Consider the following 17,402-nt stretch of genomic DNA (forward strand, 5'->3'; position numbering starts at 1 on the left):
GGTGCAGCCCCCGAAGTGGGAGGGGTTGGGGCGACCCCGCCTCAAAGGGGGCAGCGGGTGATGACATCAATGCCCACCCCCCCCCCTTCGGTGGGAAGATCCCGCGGTCTGTTCTGCCTGGTTCCTCGCAGGGTCCCCAGCAGGGTCCCCAGCAGGACCAAGCCCCGGTTGCCCCCAACCGGTGGGCGTTAACACACCCTTTAATGGCCTTTCTCCCTTCTCTGGTCTCTGGTCTGTACTTCCTCACTCCTGCTGCCCGTGATCACCCCCCGCATAAACTACCTGTCAAATCACCGCTTTGGGGGAAACTCAGGCAAAATTGCGATCGTCTCCAGATCTTGTCCTATTTTCATTTTCTTCATATATATATTTTTAAATTTTTTAATTTTTTTTTTTTTTTTTTTTTTTTTTGAGAGAGAGATAAAGAACAAATGGGAGGGGGACAGAGAGAGAGGGAGACAGAGAATCCGAAGCCGGCTCCAGGCTCCGAGGTGTCAGCACGGAGCTCGACGTGGGGCTGGAACCCATGAACCGGGTGATCATGACCTGAGTCGAAGTCGGATGCTTAACCGACTGAGCCACCCAGGCGCCCCTATTTTTTTCCCCATTCTTCAGACTTGGTCTTTTTTTGTGGGTGTGTGTGTGGGGGGGGGGAGAAAATAGCTCCGCCTTCATATCAGATTTTCAGCCGATTGCAAATGTGTGCCCCCCCACCCCCCACCTTCCCACAAGGGTCACCTGGCTGGCTGGGTTGGAGGAGTGGGCGATTCTTGATCTCAGGGTTGTGAGATCGAGTCTCATGTCGAGTGGAGAGGTTACTTAAAAATAAATAAACTTGGGGCGCCTGGGTGGCTCAGTCGGTGAAGCGTCCGACTTCGGCTCAGGTCATGATCTCGCTCGTGGGTTCGAGCCCCGCGTTGGGCTCTGGGCTCTGGGCCGGGAGCCTGCCCGAGATTCTCTCTCTCTGCCCCTGTGTTAAGCCACCCAGTTGGCGGTCGTTCGTGGCAACAGAAAATGAATACAGCGGGTTTCTTATAAAATTGAAACACACAGGGGCGCCTGGGTGGCTCAGTCGGTTGGGCAACCGACTTCGGCTCAGGTCATGATCTCACGGTTTGTGGGTTCGAGCCCCACATCGGGCTCTGTGCCGACAGCTCAGAGCCTGGGGCCTGCTTCGGATTCTGTGTCCCCACCTCTGTCTACCCCTCCCCTGCTCATGCTGTGTGTCTCTCTGTCTCTCAATAATAAATAAACGTTAAAAAAATTAAAAATAAAATAAAATAAAATAAAAACACACATTAACCACATCACCCAGCAGTCCGGCTCCTAGCTCCCCGGACACCCTGCAGCAGTGAAACCTTTTAAAGATTTTATTTGTCCGGAGTCTCTCTGCCCCACGCGGGGCTCGAACTCACCACCCTGAGATCAAGAGTCGTGGGAGGACGGAGTGCCACTCAACAATTAAAGGGGACTTCTGCGACCCACACAGCGACAGGGATGAGTTGTAAACGTATGAGGCTGAGGGGGAGGAGTCAGATTCAGAAAGCTGCGTATGGTATGATTCCGTTTATAGGACATTCTGGAAAAGGCCAATCTGGTGACGGAGACTAGCGCGGCGGTTGCCAGGGGTTACAGGTGGGGGAGGGGCTGGCTGCAAAGAGGCCCCTGAGGGAATTTTCTAGGGTGGGGGGCGGGGGAAGAGACTGTTCCGGGTCTCATTTGCGGCGGTGGTTACCCCACACGGTGTTTTTGTCAACGCTCGCAGGACGGCACGCCCCCAAAAATGGGTTTTGTCGTATTGGGTTCAAAATAAATTAATAAACAATTAAAAAAGATCTTAAGGGGCGCCTGGGTGGCGCAGTCGGTTAAGCGTCCGACTTCAGCCAGGTCACGATCTCGCGGTCCGTGAGTTCGAGCCCCGCGTCGGGCTCTGGGCTGATGGCTCGGAGCCTGGAGCCTGTTTCCGATTCTGTGTCTCCCTCTCTCTCTGCCCCTCCCCCGTTCATGCTCTGTCTCTCTCTGTCCCAAAAAAATAAATAAACGTTAAAAAAAAAATTAAAAAAAAAAATCTTAAAACCGGCATTTTAGGATCAGAGATACCCATTCGCTTTGTATCCGTGCATTTTTATGTATTAAAAAATATTTTCTAATGTTCATTGATTTTTGAGAGAGAGAGAGCGAGTGTGAGTGGGGGAGGGGCAGAGAGAGAAGGAGACGCAGAATCCGAAGCAGGTTCTAGGCTCTGAGCCGTCAGCACAGGGCCCGACGCGGGGCTCGGACTCGCGAACCGAGAGATCATGACTTGAGCCCCCCCAGGCGCCCCTGTTGTTGTTCTTGCTGGTGTTTTCCACCGAGAAGAGGCCCTCTGCCTGATGTGTCCTCTGGCTGCTTTCTCCCAGCTTCCCCTTGGTACTTCCTGTCACCATCTGGTTTCCAGGTTCAGCCGGGGCTGGAAGTTCCCGAAGTGCGTCTGACCAGGGTTAGAAGGTCGTGTGGGCCCAACCACTGCTGGGGCTGGGTCCACCACATCCTGCCTCAGAAGATCCAGTGGCCACCGCTGAGGAGCCCCAGTACACAAGGCCAGCATCTGTCTGGCTCTGGGCTTCCTGTGACAGCTAGCAGGGTGGTGGCTGGCCACCAGTGGCAGTTGTCCGTGGTGTGGTGGCTGCAGCCCCATGCTCGGCCTGGCCAGCTTCAGACGGGTAGTAGGAAATGCGGATTTAAAGTAACATGGGGTTTAAAAATTGTTTTAAAGATTTTATTTTATTTTTTTATTAACAAAAACAACTTTTTTTAGCATTTCTTTATTTTTGAGAGACAGAGAGCAGGCAGGGGAGGGGCAGAGAGAGAGAGGGAGACACAGAATCCCAAGCAGGCTCCAGGCTCTGAGCCATCAGCACAGAGCCCGACGCGGGGCTCGAACCCACAAACCGTGAGATCGTGACCTGAGCTGAAGTCGGACCCTTAACTGACTGAGCCACCCAGGCACCCTGGCCCATTTTTCTATTAGGTTGTGGTTTTTTTGTTTTTTTTTTTTTTGTTTTTTTTTTTATTATGTCTGAGGGTGCTCACTGTGGTCTGAACAAAAGCGTCAGAAACCACCTAATCCCAATAGGCAAATGATTAAGTAAACACATTTCAAGCCAAGAATGGATTTATTAAGCTGTTGAAAGGAGGGAAGATAGGTGCTTTCAAATGTATTCACAAAAACATTATTCAGAAAGCTAAAGTGATGATCTCACAGTCATGGGATCAAGCCCCGCGCTCGGCCTGCTTGGGATTTTCTCTCTCCCTCTCTCTCTGCCCCTCTCCTGCTCACTTTCTCTCTCTCAAAATAAATAAAAGAAAAAACTGTGACAAAAGCACCTTATTGGAACAGTTGATGACATTTGAACATGAGCTGCAGATTATATCAGTACTATATTTCCTACTCGCTCTGTGGTAAAGAGGCATGGGGTTTCTAGCTCACTCTCTAGCGATTCAGAGAAAAGGGCGAAGATATGTATCTATATCTATATCTACACACACACACAGAACCTTTGTATCAGGTTCCCATGGCTTGCCAGCTCCCACAATTCCAGGAACCAATTTCTTTTTTATTTTATTTTATTTTTTTACATTTTTATTTATTTTTGAGAGACACAGAGAGACAGACAGAACACAAGTGGGGGAGGGGCAGAGAACACAAGTGGGGGAGGGGCAGAGAGAGAAGGAGACACCGAATCCGAAGCAGGCTCCAGGCTCTGAGCTGTCAGCCCAGAGCCTGATGTGGGGCTCAAACCCACAAACCGCGAGCTCGTGACCTGAACGGAAGTCAGATGCTCAACCCACTGAGCCACCCAGGCGCCCCTCCAGGAACCGATTTCTTAAGACAAATATCCCTCTCTTCCTCCTTCCTTGCCTCACTCTCTCTCTCCCTCCCCTCCCCCCTGTTTCTTGCCAGCCAGGCGCCCCCTCTTTGTCCTATTGGTCCTGTTTTTCTAGAGAACCCTGATTGATTACCTGCCGCGTCCCCCCCCCCCCCCCCCCCCGCCCTGGCATATAGTGGGCGCATATTAAAGAAAGCCCAGCACAGGGGGCAAATGCAACGGTGCGTGAATCTGGGCGAAAGCCACACGGGAGTTACTTGTATTCTCCTTGCCACTTCCACTTAAGTCGGAAATTACATCAAAATCAGCAGTTGCAAAAAAAAAAAAAAAAAAAAATCTGAGAAGTTCATAACTTCACCAAGGGTCTAGGGCACAGAACCCACGGGTGCGCCTGGGTGGTCCATCCGTTGAGCAACCGACTTCCGCTCTGACCTGATCTCCCCGGTTGGTTCCTGGGGTCCAGCCCCGCCTCAGGCTCTGTGCTGACTGTGCAGAGCCTGCCTGGGACTCTCTTGCTCTCTGCCCCTCCCCCGCTCCCTCTAGGTCTCAAAAGTAAGCAAACATAAAAAAAAAAGAAAAGGACGAGAAAACGTTAAGAACCCGTGCTTTAAGGCAATATGCAGCTTTGGTCCAAAATTCTAAAAAAAAAAACAAAACAAAACAAAATTAGGGGGCGTGGCCTGGCTTTCTGAGTCTCTCCCAGCTCAAGCGCCCCCTTGAGGTCAGGGTCAGTATGACAGCACCTCCTCCCTACCAGCGCCAAATCCTCAGAAAGCGACCGTCCAAAGTCCTTGCTGAGAGCGCCCCTGGACCACACCCGTGGCTTCGTGTAGCGGCACTAAAACCCGACATCGTGCACCCTCGTGTGGGTCCCCAAACACAAATACCACACTTGTAACAGCCTGGGGGAACGCACTCCGAACTCTGTAGGGGCTTCGGCAGCATGGCAGTGGAGATGGGTCAAAAAAAATATTTTTTTTCCGATTTTTCTTTTTGGTAGGGGTGGCGCATTTCTTTTTAACGTGTCTTTAATTTTGAGAGAGAGAGAGAGAGAGAGAGCGAGTGGGGGAGGGACAGAGAGAGAGGGAGACAGAACCGGAAGCAGGCTCCAGGCTGTGAGCGGTCAGCACGGAGCCCCACGCGGGGCTCGAACCTACGAGCCTGCGAGATCATGACCTGAGCTGAAGTCCTGGCTGCTTAACCGACTGAGCCACCCAGGCGCCCCTCCTTTCTGCTCTAAGTAAACACTGTCTAACGTGGGGCTCGAATTCACAACCCTGAGATCAAAACTCATGTGCTCTCCCCACCGAGCCAGCCAGGCACCCCCATTTCTGTGGTTCTAAGCCGCTCAGTTTGTGGCATTTTGTTACAGCAGCCACAAGAGACCAACGTAGGGTCCTTCCTCACCCCAGGCTTCCACGTGTCTCCGGGAGAACCCAGAAAGAGGCCAGAAACGATGGCTGTGCTCAGGGGGTGCCAACTTCAAAAGGCCAGGCAGGAGGATTTAACAGCCGGGCCACCTCCACGGACCTCTCTGGGCCTCAAAGCAACCTGGCTGGGAGGCTGGGGCTCACTCACGATCCCTGCTCCCCAGGATCCCAGGGGGATTTGATCCAGTTGGATCTCTGAGCTTTTCTGCACCTTCCCTGAGGCCCTAGAAGGTCCCACATGGGGAAACCAAGGCCAAGAGAGGGGCTGAGCCTAGATCTGGGCCGGGGGGGTGGGGTCTCTTCTCTCTGGGTTCCACCCTCATCAGGCCAGGAATTTCCTCAGTTTTGTGAGCCCAGCCTCCCTACTCTGGCTGGAAGGAGGTATTCAGAGCTTTCTGGGTAATGCCCCACGGAAGCTGCCCCAGTTGGGGTGCCCAGTGCGCAGACCAATGAGAACCCCAGAGGGGAAAGACTGGTCATTTCCTTTCTGCTGTTTGCACCCTCCCTTGGGGCTTAAAAACCACAGTCTGTGGGCAGGACGCACCTTCGATCAGCGGGGAGCCCGGGAGACCTGAATATGGTGAGTCCCCCCCAGCAGGATCATGGGGTTCAGGAACCATCTCCCTTCTCTGTCTCCTTGCTGGGTCTCTCTCTCTCCCCACCTCTCCCCTTCTTGCTGCCTCTTCCTCTCTCTGTTCTCCGTCTCCTCCCTTCTCCCCTGACTCACATCTCAAGACTCTCCAGGGCTGGGAAACAGCTAAAAAGTAAGATCATCAAGGGATTATCCCCAGGTCCTCAGGGCTGGGATCAGAAAGGTCCCTGGGGCAGGAAATCCGAGTGTTGGATCTGGCTAGATGACATCTTCCTCAAGTGGAGAGATCCAGGAGGGGTCTTTCCGGCGGTGGGAAGGACAGGAGCAAACCCTGGGAGGCTGCAAAGAACCAGCTCGGAAGCAAGGTAGTTACTCACCCGGACTTTCAGATGTTCTGAATTGTAGAGACGGGGAAACTGAGGCCCAGGCAGGAGCAGAGATGGCCCGGGTCCTTCATGGGTGGGTGACAGACCCAGGCTGTCCCGTGGGTTCTGTGAGTGTTAAAGGGAACTGGTCTCCAGGCTCTGGGAGGGCTCCCGCCTCCCCTGCCCCCCACCCCCCTGTGCCCCCAGGGCTGGGTCTCCAGAGAGGCAGGGCTGTGATTTAGTACCTGCCTCGCTAGAGGTTCTGGTCTTGCTTCATCTGGGTGAAAGAGGAAACGGAAGACACATTAGCTGACCAGGGAGGGGCTTGGCATTGCCTCACCCCACTTTTGAGAACTGGCTGGGGCCAACAGGACTTTGCGAAGCGGACCGACCCTTGGCTCCGGCTTCTTCTTGCCGTAAAAAGGTCCCAAATACCAAAGCGGATTCAGTGAAAAGTCACTCTGCCCGCCCAGCCCAGAGCCTCAGACTCCTTGTCACGCTGTGTTGGGTCCTTCCAGAAACAGTCTACAGGTGCTCAAGAACAGAGGTGAAGGGAATAGAGTAGGGGGTAGTTTGACATGGGGGTCGAGTTGAAATAAGCTTCACGTTCTGTCTCTTCTGTGTAATAGACAAGGAGACTCCTCTTTCTTGGGCTTCCTTCTCTTTACCTTGAAGATGGGGAGAACAATCTGACGATCCTCCAGAACTAGAACGTACATCACAGGATCACTGAGAGAATTAAATGATACACGGAAAGCTCTTACGTGCATGGTATACAGTAGGCGCTCACTGCATGTGGCATGTCTATCGTTCCTTCCCCCTGCAAACAGACGTATGTTCTGCGCGTTGGCCTACAGCTTGCTTTTTTTCCCTAGAGTAACGTATAGTATTAGTAACCGGTATTTATTGAGCGCTTACTGTATGCCAGGCCCTGTGCTATGCACTTTACATTTACGTAGAGGAGGAAGGTACTGTTATCATCCGTGTATATTTCAAGGGGATTCGTCCTTTCTTTTTGTCAGCTGTGTGATAGTCTCCTGGGAGGGTGTCTCCCCTGTCAATAGAGATTTAGGTTGTTTCCCATGTTTTGTCTTTATTTTTTTTTTAATTAAGTTTATTTATTTATTTTGAGAGAGAGAGGGAGAGAGAGAGAGAGAGGCAGGAAAGAGCAGAGAGAAAGGGAGGGAGAGAGAATCCCAAGCAGGCTCCACACTGTCAGCACAGAGCCCGATGTGGGGCTTGAACTCATGAACCGTGAGACAATGACCCGAGCCCAGATCAAGAGTTGGCCGCTTAACTGACTGAGTCACCCAGGCGCCCGTGTCTTTATTTTTTAAATTCAATGTTATTAAAAAAAATTATTTAGGGGCGCCTGGGTGGCTCGGTAGGTTGAGCGTCTGACTTTGGCTCAGGTCATGATCTCACGGTTCGTGGGTTCGAGCCCCGCGGGGGGCTCTGTGCTGACCGCTCGGAGCCTGGAGCCTGCTTCGGCTTCTGGGGTCCCCCTCTCTCTCTGCCCCTCCCCTGCTCACACTCTGTGTCTCTCTGTCTCTCAAAAATGAATACACGTTAATAATTTAAAAAAAAATTTTTTTTCAACGTTTATTTTTATTTTTGGGACAGAGAGAGACAGAGCATGAACGGGGGAGGGGCAGAGAGAGAGGGAGACACAGAATCGGAAACAGGCTCCAGGCTCTGAGCCATCAGCCCAGAGCCTGACGCGGGGCTCGAACTCACAGACCGCGAGATCGTGACCTGGCTGAAGTCGGACGCTTAACCGACTGCGCCACCCAGGCGCCCCGATAATTTTTAAAAAATATATTAATTTTTTTTTATTGCAATCTCCACCCCCAACACGGGGCTTGAACTCACGACCCCGTGATCAAGAGTCGCACACCCTACTGACTGAGCCAGCCAGACACCCCCGCTATGTTTTGTCTTTGAAACCAAAGTTACATCTTTGGACCCAAGTCTGGGTGTCCAGACTGCAGATGCTAAGTCCGTGGGTAATTTCTCTTTTAACAGACATTGCCAAAAGGCACACCAACCTAGACTTTCCCTCTGCCGTGCATCAGAGCATCTTTCTTCCTGCCCCAGCACCCTCTGCCCCCCCATCTGCACAGTTGCAACAGACTTTCTTTTGTGTGTGCGTGTGTTCCACATTTAAAAATTTTATTTTATTTTATTTTTAATTAAAAAAAATTTACATCCAAATTAGCATAGAGTGCAACATTGATTTCGGGAGTAGGTTCCTTAATGCCCCTCCCCCATTTAGCCCATCTCCCCTCCCCCAACCCCTCCCGGAACCCTCAGTTTGTTCTCCAGATTTATGAGTCTCTTCTGTTTGGTCCGCCTCCCTGTTTTTATATTATTTTTGCTTCCCTTCCCTTATGTTCATCTGTTTTGTCTCTTAAAGTCCTCATAGGAGTGAAGTCATGATATTTGTCTCTCTCTGGCTAATTTCACTTAGCATGATACCCTCCAGTTCCATCCACGTAGTTTCAAATGGCAAGATTTCATTCTTTTTGATTGCCGAGTAATACTCCATTGCATATATATTCCGCATCTTCTTTATCCGTTCATCCATCGAGGGACATCTGGGCTCTTTCCAGACTTTGGCTCTTGTTGATAGCGCTGCTATAAACATGGGGGTGCGTGTGTCCCTTGGAAACGGCACCCCTGTATCCCTTGGATAAATGCCTAGTAGTGCAATGGCTGGGTCGTAGGGTCGTTCTATTTTTAGTTTTTTGAGGAGCCTCCGTACTGTTTTCCAGAGTGGCTGCACCAGCTTGCATTCCCAGAGAAGATTTTTGTATTTTTTTTTTAATTTTGTTTTTAATGTTTACTTATTTTTGAGAAAGAGAGAAAGCCAGAGCACGAGCAGGGAGGGGCAGAGAGAGAGGGAGGCCCAGAATCCGAAGCAGCTTCCAGGCTCTGAGCTGTCAGCACAGGGCCCGACGCGGGGCTCGAACCCACGAACCGCGCGGGATCATGACCTGAGCCGAAGTCGGACGCTTAACCGACCGAGCCACCCAGGCGCCCCCATATTTTTAAGCAGTCTCCACACCCAACGTGGGGCTTGAACCCACGACCCCGAGATCGAGAGATGCAGGCTCCACCAACTGAGCCAGCCAGGCGCCTCCGGTCCTGGGTTTTACACATCACCCTAGCTCTTGGAGCGCCTTCCACATCAGAGCATAAACTCCTCATTCTTTGGGTGAGTGGCCCAGATGTGTTCTGCGGGCCGGGATGCGCCATCATTAACCCAGCCCCTCCCCTCTTGCTGGACCCTCTGGTTACTTCCCATCTTTGTAGGGGTGCTGCAGGGGCAAAGCTTTTCCCAGCCACTGGTCCTGGCAGGGTCCTGGAAGCCACAGGGTGTTCGAATCAGCACTTTCTTTTTTTTTCCCTGGCCTTATGAAATCAGCAAAAGGAAAAGGGCCCCCCCCCCCCCCCCCCCCCCCGTGAGCTCACGTCCGTCTGTCATGTCCATCCGGAAGGCACTTTGTCAGCTGAGGAGTGTGAGAGCAGGGGAGTGGGGGCGCGTGGGGACGCTCCCTTTTCGGAGTCTGAGTCACTCTGTAGCCAAGGAGGCCTGGGAGCTGTGGAACCTGAAGCGCAAAAGCTACTAGCTTTGAACGCTGCATCCAAAGGGAACACTCACAACGAGTTTAACCACCTGCTAAAGGTGCGGAGGCCCTACAGCCTCCTGCTGGGCCTGGCATTAACCCTTTCGTTAAACTGGAGCTTGGGGATGGAGGTGGGGGAGTGGAGGGAGGAGGGGGCTGGGTGGGTCCCAGAAGGAAATGGGAAGAAGGGGTGTGGGAGGGGGGGATGGTAAGGGGAAGGCTCCCGCAGGGGCTATTTACCAATAGAAATATTGCAACAAGTTGAGCTTTCTATTTTGAAATGTTTTCACGCTTACGGAAAAATGGTAAGAGTGATACAAAGAACTCCCATGATGCTCTTCACCCAGATTCTCCGAATTTGCTTTATCAGTCAATCATCTGTCTATCTATCATCTTTTTTCCCCCCTGAACATTTGAGAGTAAGTTGTTGGCATCACACCCTTTGGCTCTTAAATACCTCGGTGTTTATTTCTTATTCTTCTTCTTTTTATTATTATTATTTTCTTAATGTTTTTATTTATATTTGAGAGAGAGACAGAGCGCAGCGAGCAGGGGAGGGGCAGAGAGAGAGGGAGACACAGAATCCGCAGGCTCCAGGCTCCGAGCTGTCGGCACAGAGCCCGACGCGGGGCTCGAACTCACAGACAGTGAGATCATGACCTGAGCCCAAGTCGGATGCTCAACTGACCCAGCCACCCAGGCGCCCCTCCCCCTCGGTTTTTAAAAACATAAACACAATACCACATCACCCTCAATAAAATTAGCACCGATTCCTTACTATCGTCAAACACTCCGTTTTTACATTTCCCACATTATCTCAAAAATGTCTGATTTTTCCGCTTGATTATTCCACTCCAAATCCAAACAATGTCTCCATATTACCTTTGCTTGAGATGCCTCTAAATCTCCTTTAATCTATGACATTTCTTCGTCTTCTCTCTCCGTCTCTCTTTTTTTTTCTTTTTTACAGTGTCATTTATTTGTGGGAGAAAGCAGACCATACCATTTGTCCTGTAGAGTTTTCTGCAGTCTGCTTGGGCTGATCTTGTCCCCGTGGCGTTATCATGTTTCTCTGTCCCCTGCTTTTCCTGTGGACTGGTCGTTCTTGATCTAGAACCTTGATTGGAGCCCTATTCATTTATTGGGCCACAATCACTTCACAGGCGGTGCTGTGTCCTTTCTAATGCGTCACATCAGATACAACAGGATGTCCAATTGTCTGTCTTCTCTGGAGGAGCCGCCCAGGTGCCCCTCTTAGATTTTTTTTCCTAAAGGAAGACTTTCCTACATCAACTCTTTATTTCCCTTGAAATATATATACCCTGTGCAGAAATGGCAGGATAAATGCTTGATTTGTTTCTTTTCCGGAATAAAAAGGTGACCAATGGGTTTGCTTGTTTTTTTTTTTTTTTTTTAATGTTTATTTATTTTGAGAGAGAGAGAGGGAGAGAGTGCATGAGCAGGGGAGGGGCAGAGAAAGAGAGGAGGACGGAGGATTTGCCGTGGGCTCTTCGCCGACCACAGAGAGGCCGATGTGGGGCTTGAACTCACAAACCTTGAGCTCATGACCTGAGTGAAAGTTGGACGCTTAACTGACTGAGCCCCCCGGGGCGCCCCAAGCCTGGGCCCTTTGAACGGCAGAGGGTCATTAGAGACCATAATCTGGGTGCTAAGGCGCTCTTTGTTCTTGGACACCTATATCTTTCTCTGTTCCTTTCATCCCTTCTGTCCTTCCTCTTGCGAGGCAAAAATCTGTATCTTATTCCTATTTTTTATGCTTCATCTTGCCACCCCCCTCCCCCAATATTTTCTCTCTGCTCTGACCCTGAGGTTTTGAAACGACTTAAGCTAATGGTGATAGAAGAGTACTAGTCAACCAGGAAAGAAACCGAGGCACGGGGCAGTAAGGGAACTTCCAAGGGCCCAGGCAGGCTTCAAGCAGGACAGTCGGGCTCTGGCCCCTAAGTGCCGTGCTGAGCTATCCAGGAACCCGGAGCGAAAGGACACATGTGTGCCCCTCTACCCTTCGCAAAATATCCTCCCGTAGTTTGAACCGAGTAGAACAAATAAATAAAGCTCTGCTCAAATCCCCCCGCCCCCGCCCCACAACAGAAACCACTCATAAGCCCCAGCAGCGTGACTGTCCATAAAACCCCGGAATTGCCTGATACGTTTACACACCAGTGTCCATTTGCAGACACCCCCCTGTCTGGGAAAGCAAACTGTGGTCTGATTGGACGGTTCCCAAGGCACAATCGTGCAAGGGCAGAAAACAAACAAAGATGGCCGCCTGTCTTTATTCACAGTTTGGATGTTTTGCCCCCCCCCATGCATTTGGGGGGGAGGGGCGGGCATTGATTTTGATTCTTTTTTTTTTTTTTAATTTTTTTTTCAACGTTTATTTTATTTTTGGGACAGAGAGAGACAGAGCATGAACGGGGGAGGGGCAGAGAGAGAGAGGGAGACACAGAATCGGAAGCAGGCTCCAGGCTCCGAGCCATCAGCCCAGAGCCCGACGCGGGGCTCGAACTCACGGACCGCGAGATCGTGACCTGGCTGAAGTCGGACACTTAACCGACTGCGCCATCCAGGCGCCCCTGATTTTGATTCTTTAAAACATCGCATCAACATATTTACCTGGATGACTGAGCGTTGTTTTTTGTTTGTTTGTTTTGGTTCCCCCCCCCCCCCTTTCTCCTTGCTTAAATACCAGGCCGAATCCCTGCCTTCTCGGGGGGAGCCACTTGGAGACAGAGCACGGAGCTGTCTTAGTGGGCGCGAGGCAGCAAAAGGGGGTGATGGGCGGCAGTGGGGTAGCCACCTGGGGGTGTCATCTCAGTTTGTTGACGGCGTTAAAAAGAGCTAACGAGCCGCGGGGCCCCCCGGGAGGGCTCGGTCGGTTGAGCTTCCGACTTCGGCTCAGGTCACGATCTCGCGGTCCGTGAGTTCGAGCCCCGCGTCGGGCTCTGTGCCCACGGCTCGGAGCCTGGAGCCCGTTTCGGATTCTGCGCCTCCCTCCCTCTCTCTCTCTCTCTCTGACCCTCCCCCCGTTCATGCTCTGTCTCTCTCTGTCCCCAAAATAAATAAACATTAAAAAAAAATAATAAAAAAGAATTTCAAGAAAGAGCGAACAAGCTGTGTGTCATGGGGTACAGTCCCGTCAGAACGGACAGTGACCACAATGTTGGCAGCAGGACTAGGTTTTGCCCGCTCGGTTGCCGGATCCTGGGGATGTCCAAGGATTTTAGCAGGAGGTGGCAGGGCGGCAGGTGTAACCCCGTAGCTGGGTCTGGCCCTCCGCATCCCCGTTTCCCTGGGGAGAAACCTGGGGCTCCAAGAAGAGGTGTGATGGGCTCCTGGCCGCATAGCTCTGATGGGCCCTTCTTGCCTCTCTCATCCTACCCAGGACTCTCTGAATTACAGCACCCCTGACTATGCTGATTATGGCTGGACGGTGGACCCGTACATGCCAGTGGACAAGTCTTCTAGAACCCCCGCCCTGTCTGCCCTGAATGTGACTGCCCTGGTAATCTTAGCGGTGGTCTTCCTGGTGGGCGTCCCCGGCAACAGCCTGGTGGTGTGGGTGACGGGCTTCGAGGTCCGGCGAAACATCAACGCCATCTGGTTTCTCAACCTGGCGGTGGCCGACCTCCTCTCCTGCCTGGCGCTGCCCATCTTGTTCACATCCATCGTCCAGCACGGCCACTGGCCCTATGGCAAGGTGGCCTGCCGCGTCCTGCCCTCCCTCATCCTGCTCAACATGTACGCCAGCATCTTGCTCCTGGCCACCATCAGCGCCGACCGCTTCCTGCTGGTGTTTAACCCCGTCTGGTGCCAGAACTACCGAGAGGCCCGCTTGGCCTGGGCGGCCTGCGGCGTGGCCTGGGGCTTGGCCCTGTTGCTGACCATCCCGTCCTTCATGTATCGCGTGGTGCGCGTGGAGGCCTTTCCGTTCAAGATGGAGTGCGGCGTGAGCTACGGGAGAGACGGTTTCGTCACCGAGAGGGTCGTGGCCATCCTGCGGCTGGTGGTGGGCTTCCTGTGGCCGCTGGTCACGCTCGGAATCTGTTACACGTTCCTCCTGATTCGGACGTGGAGCCGCAGCGCCACGCGCTCCGCCAAGACGGTCAAGGTGGTGGCGGCGGTGGTGACCAGCTTCTTTGTGTTCTGGCTGCCCTACCAGGTGACGGGGATGATGCTGGCCCTGTCCGACCCGCGCTCGAGAATCTTCAAGAGCGTGTCGGCTCTGGACGCCCTGTGCGTCGCCTTCGCTTACGTCAACTGCTGCATAAATCCCGTCATCTACGTGGCGGCGGCTCGGGGCTTCCACGCCCGCTTCCTCAAGTCCCTCCCCGCCAGGCTCCGGAACGTGTTGACCGAGGAGTCCGTGTCCCGGGACAGCAAGTCCTACACCCTCTCCACGGCGGACACCCCAGCCCAGAAGAGCCAGGCGGTGTGAGGGGCGCGCTCCCGGCCGCCCTCTGCTCGGCGCCCCCACCTTCCCACCCGTGCGGTTTCTCTGGGCTCATGGTAACCGTGACCTTGGTGAAACCGAAGTACCGGGAGCAACCCTGCCCCCCTCCCCCCGCCAAACAGCTCTCTGTCTGCGCGTGCGCGTGCGCGTGCAGCTTGTGACTAGGACACATTCGCTACACAGACGACAGATGGGAAGGTCGTAACCTTTGCAGAAGAGTGAAGGGCGCCTGCGCGGCTCAGTCGCTTGAGCGTCCGACTTCGGCTCAGGTTCACGAGCTCCCGGTTCGTGAGTTCGAGCCCCACGTCGGGCTCCGTGTTGACGGCTGGGAGCCTGGAGGCCTTTTCTCTCTCTCTGCCCCTCTACCTGCTCATGCTCTGTGTGTGTGTCTCTCTCTCTCTCTCAAAAATAAATAAACATGAAAAAAAACTTATAAAAAATAGTGAGGTATTTTTATCACTGGAGAGCTGGAACAAAATGTAACAAGCGTCTCAAAAGGCATTTTTGCTCGTTGATACGCGGGCGAAGCTTTTCTAAGTGGGTGGATCTAGGGGCGCCTGAGCGGCCTGGGGTTGAGCGCTGACTTCCGGCTCAGGTCATAATCTCGTGGTTCGTGAGTTCGAACCCCGAGTCGGGCTCTGGGCGGACAGCTCGGCGGAGCCTGGAGCCTGCTTCGGATTCGGTGTCTCCCTCTCTCCCTGCCCCTCCCCTGCTCACGCTCTTCCCCCCCCCCGGGCCTGGGTGGCTCAGTCGGTTGAGCGGCCGACTTCAGCTCAGGTCACGGTCTCGCGATATGTGAGTTCGAGCCCCGCGTCGGGCTCTGTGCTGACAGCTCAGAGCCTGGAGCCTGTTTCAGATTCTGTGTCTCCCTCTCTGTGACCCTCCCTCGTTCATGCTTTGTCTCTCTCTGTCTCAAAAATAAATAAACGTTAAAAAAAAAATATAAAGTACAGTAGGTTAAAATGTTACTCAATTGGGGTTTAAAAAAAAAATGCCTTAAGTAAAAAAGAGGTTAGATGGTCCCGGTCAGAAGCAAGTGTGAGGGAAGCTTGCTGTAAGGGGAGGTTAAGAAACATTGGTTGGGCACCTCCAGGGGGGGAGGAGGTCACGCGGGAACTTGACGTTTTACTTTGTAAACTGCTGTTTTGTTTGCATTTCTCAAAATAAATAAAAGAAAAAAAAACAAGAAACTTTAAATTTTGGTTATCACTGCGGACTCACGCGTAGCTGGCTGTGAGTGATAATACAGAGGGATCTTCTGTGCCCTTGACCTATTTCGCTATGGGAACACCTTGCAAAATGACAAGATCACGACCAGGATGTGGACACCGATATACTCGAGGTGCAGGATATTTTCGTCACCACCTGGATCCCTCATGATGCCCTTTTGCAGCCCCCACCCCCCACCGACTGCCCTCCACCCTCCCAGCCTGGTCTGGGGCCCCTGGCCACCACGGTTTCACTCTCATCTTCAATTCGGTCCTTTCCAGGAACGTTATGTCAATGGACTCATTTAGCGTGTAACCTTTTGACTTTTGAAAAAACTAGTCTGCTGCGCTTGAATGATGAACATAGGGGCGCCTGGGTGGCTCAGTGGGTTAAGCGGCGGACTTCGGCTCAGGTCATGATCTTGCGGTCCGTGAGTTCAAGCCCCGCGTCGGGCTCTGTGCTGACAGCTGGGAGCCTGGAACCTGCTTCGGATTCTGTGCCTCCCTCTCTCTGTGCCCCTCCCCCGCTCACGCTCTGTCTTTCTCTCTCTAAAAAATAAACATTAAAAAATTTTTCTTTGAATAATGAAAATAAAAAACTATAAATGTTGAAATGCTGTGCTACTTATAATTGACTGCAAAACAGTTCTGTTTAGTGTTTTGTGTGCGTGCATGTGTGCAGATGGGCTAGAAATATCGTATAGACCAGCGTCATTCAACAGAAACATGCTGTGAATCTCACAGGTAGTTTCCAGTTTTCTGGTTGCCACACTAAAAAATTGAGAAGAAACGGGGTCACCTGGCTGGCTCAGCTGGGAGGGTGTGTGGCTCTTGATCTCAGAGTCGTGAATTTGCACCCCATGTTGGGGGTAGAACTTACATAAATAAATACATACACTTAAAAAATAAAGAAGAAATGGATGCAATAATAGTAATATATTTTATAATTATATTAACAACGACATGAGTAGCATAGTAATGATGAATATAATATATTCATGAACATTATACAATTACGTATTATATGAATATCAATATGTTATATAGTAATTGTGTGTATATATATATATTTCAAAGATTTTATTTATTTATTTTAATGTTTATTTATTTATTTTTGAGGGGAGGGGCAGAGAGAGGGAGAGAGAGAGAGATGCCCAAGCAGACTCTGTGCTGTCAGCTCGAACTCATGAACCCATGAGATCATGACCGTAGCGGAAGTCAAGAGCCCGATGCTAACCGACTGAGCCACCCAGACGCCCCAAAGATTTTATTTTTAAGCAATCTCTACACCCAGCGTGGGGCTTGAGCTCACAACTCTGAGATCCTGACTGAGACAGCCAGGTGCCCCTATTAATAATTACATTTATAATCAAATAAAATCAAAATGTATAACTACGTTACATAATGTAGAACCTATATAACACATATTAACATTATATGAATGTATATAATTGACATCAATGTATTATAGTGATAGTAATACTATCAATATATTTATTACATTGTTATATACAATGATATTTCATATATAAAATATATTCATGCAGTCAATACTATATTTCGCCTAACAATATATCCAAGATATTGCTTTTATAATTTTTTTCCCCATTTCCCTCCTGTAACTGTGTGTTTAATTTGAGAGACAGAACGAGCAAGAGTAGAGGAGGGGCAGGGAGAGAGAGAGAGAGAGAGAGAGAGAGAGAATCTTAAGCAGGTTGCACGCTCAGTGTGGAGCCTCACGTGGGGCTTAATCCCACGACTCTGGGATCACGACCCGAATCCAAATCAAGAGTCGGACACTCAACTCACTGAGCCACCCAGGCGCTCCCAACATA

At 51.4% G+C, this 17,402-nt stretch overlaps 1 protein-coding gene across 1 annotated transcript; it reads left to right on the forward strand.

Moving 5' to 3' along the window:
• Window positions 1–5,732: 5,732 nt before the first annotated feature.
• C5AR1 (complement C5a receptor 1) lies at window positions 5,733–15,545 on the forward strand. The gene is made up of 2 exons (XM_086690217.1): window positions 5,733–5,879; window positions 13,292–15,545. The coding sequence occupies exons 1-2, from the start codon at window positions 5,877–5,879 to the stop codon at window positions 14,342–14,344; spliced, it is 1,056 nt and encodes a 351-aa protein (XP_086546343.1). The 5' UTR covers window positions 5,733–5,876; the 3' UTR covers window positions 14,345–15,545.
• Window positions 15,546–17,402: the final 1,857 nt, after the last annotated feature.

This window comes from Puma concolor, chromosome E2 (assembly GCF_028749965.1).
Source record: "Puma concolor isolate L17-30 chromosome E2, mPumCon1.1.hap2, whole genome shotgun sequence".
NCBI lineage: Eukaryota > Metazoa > Chordata > Mammalia > Carnivora > Felidae > Puma > Puma concolor.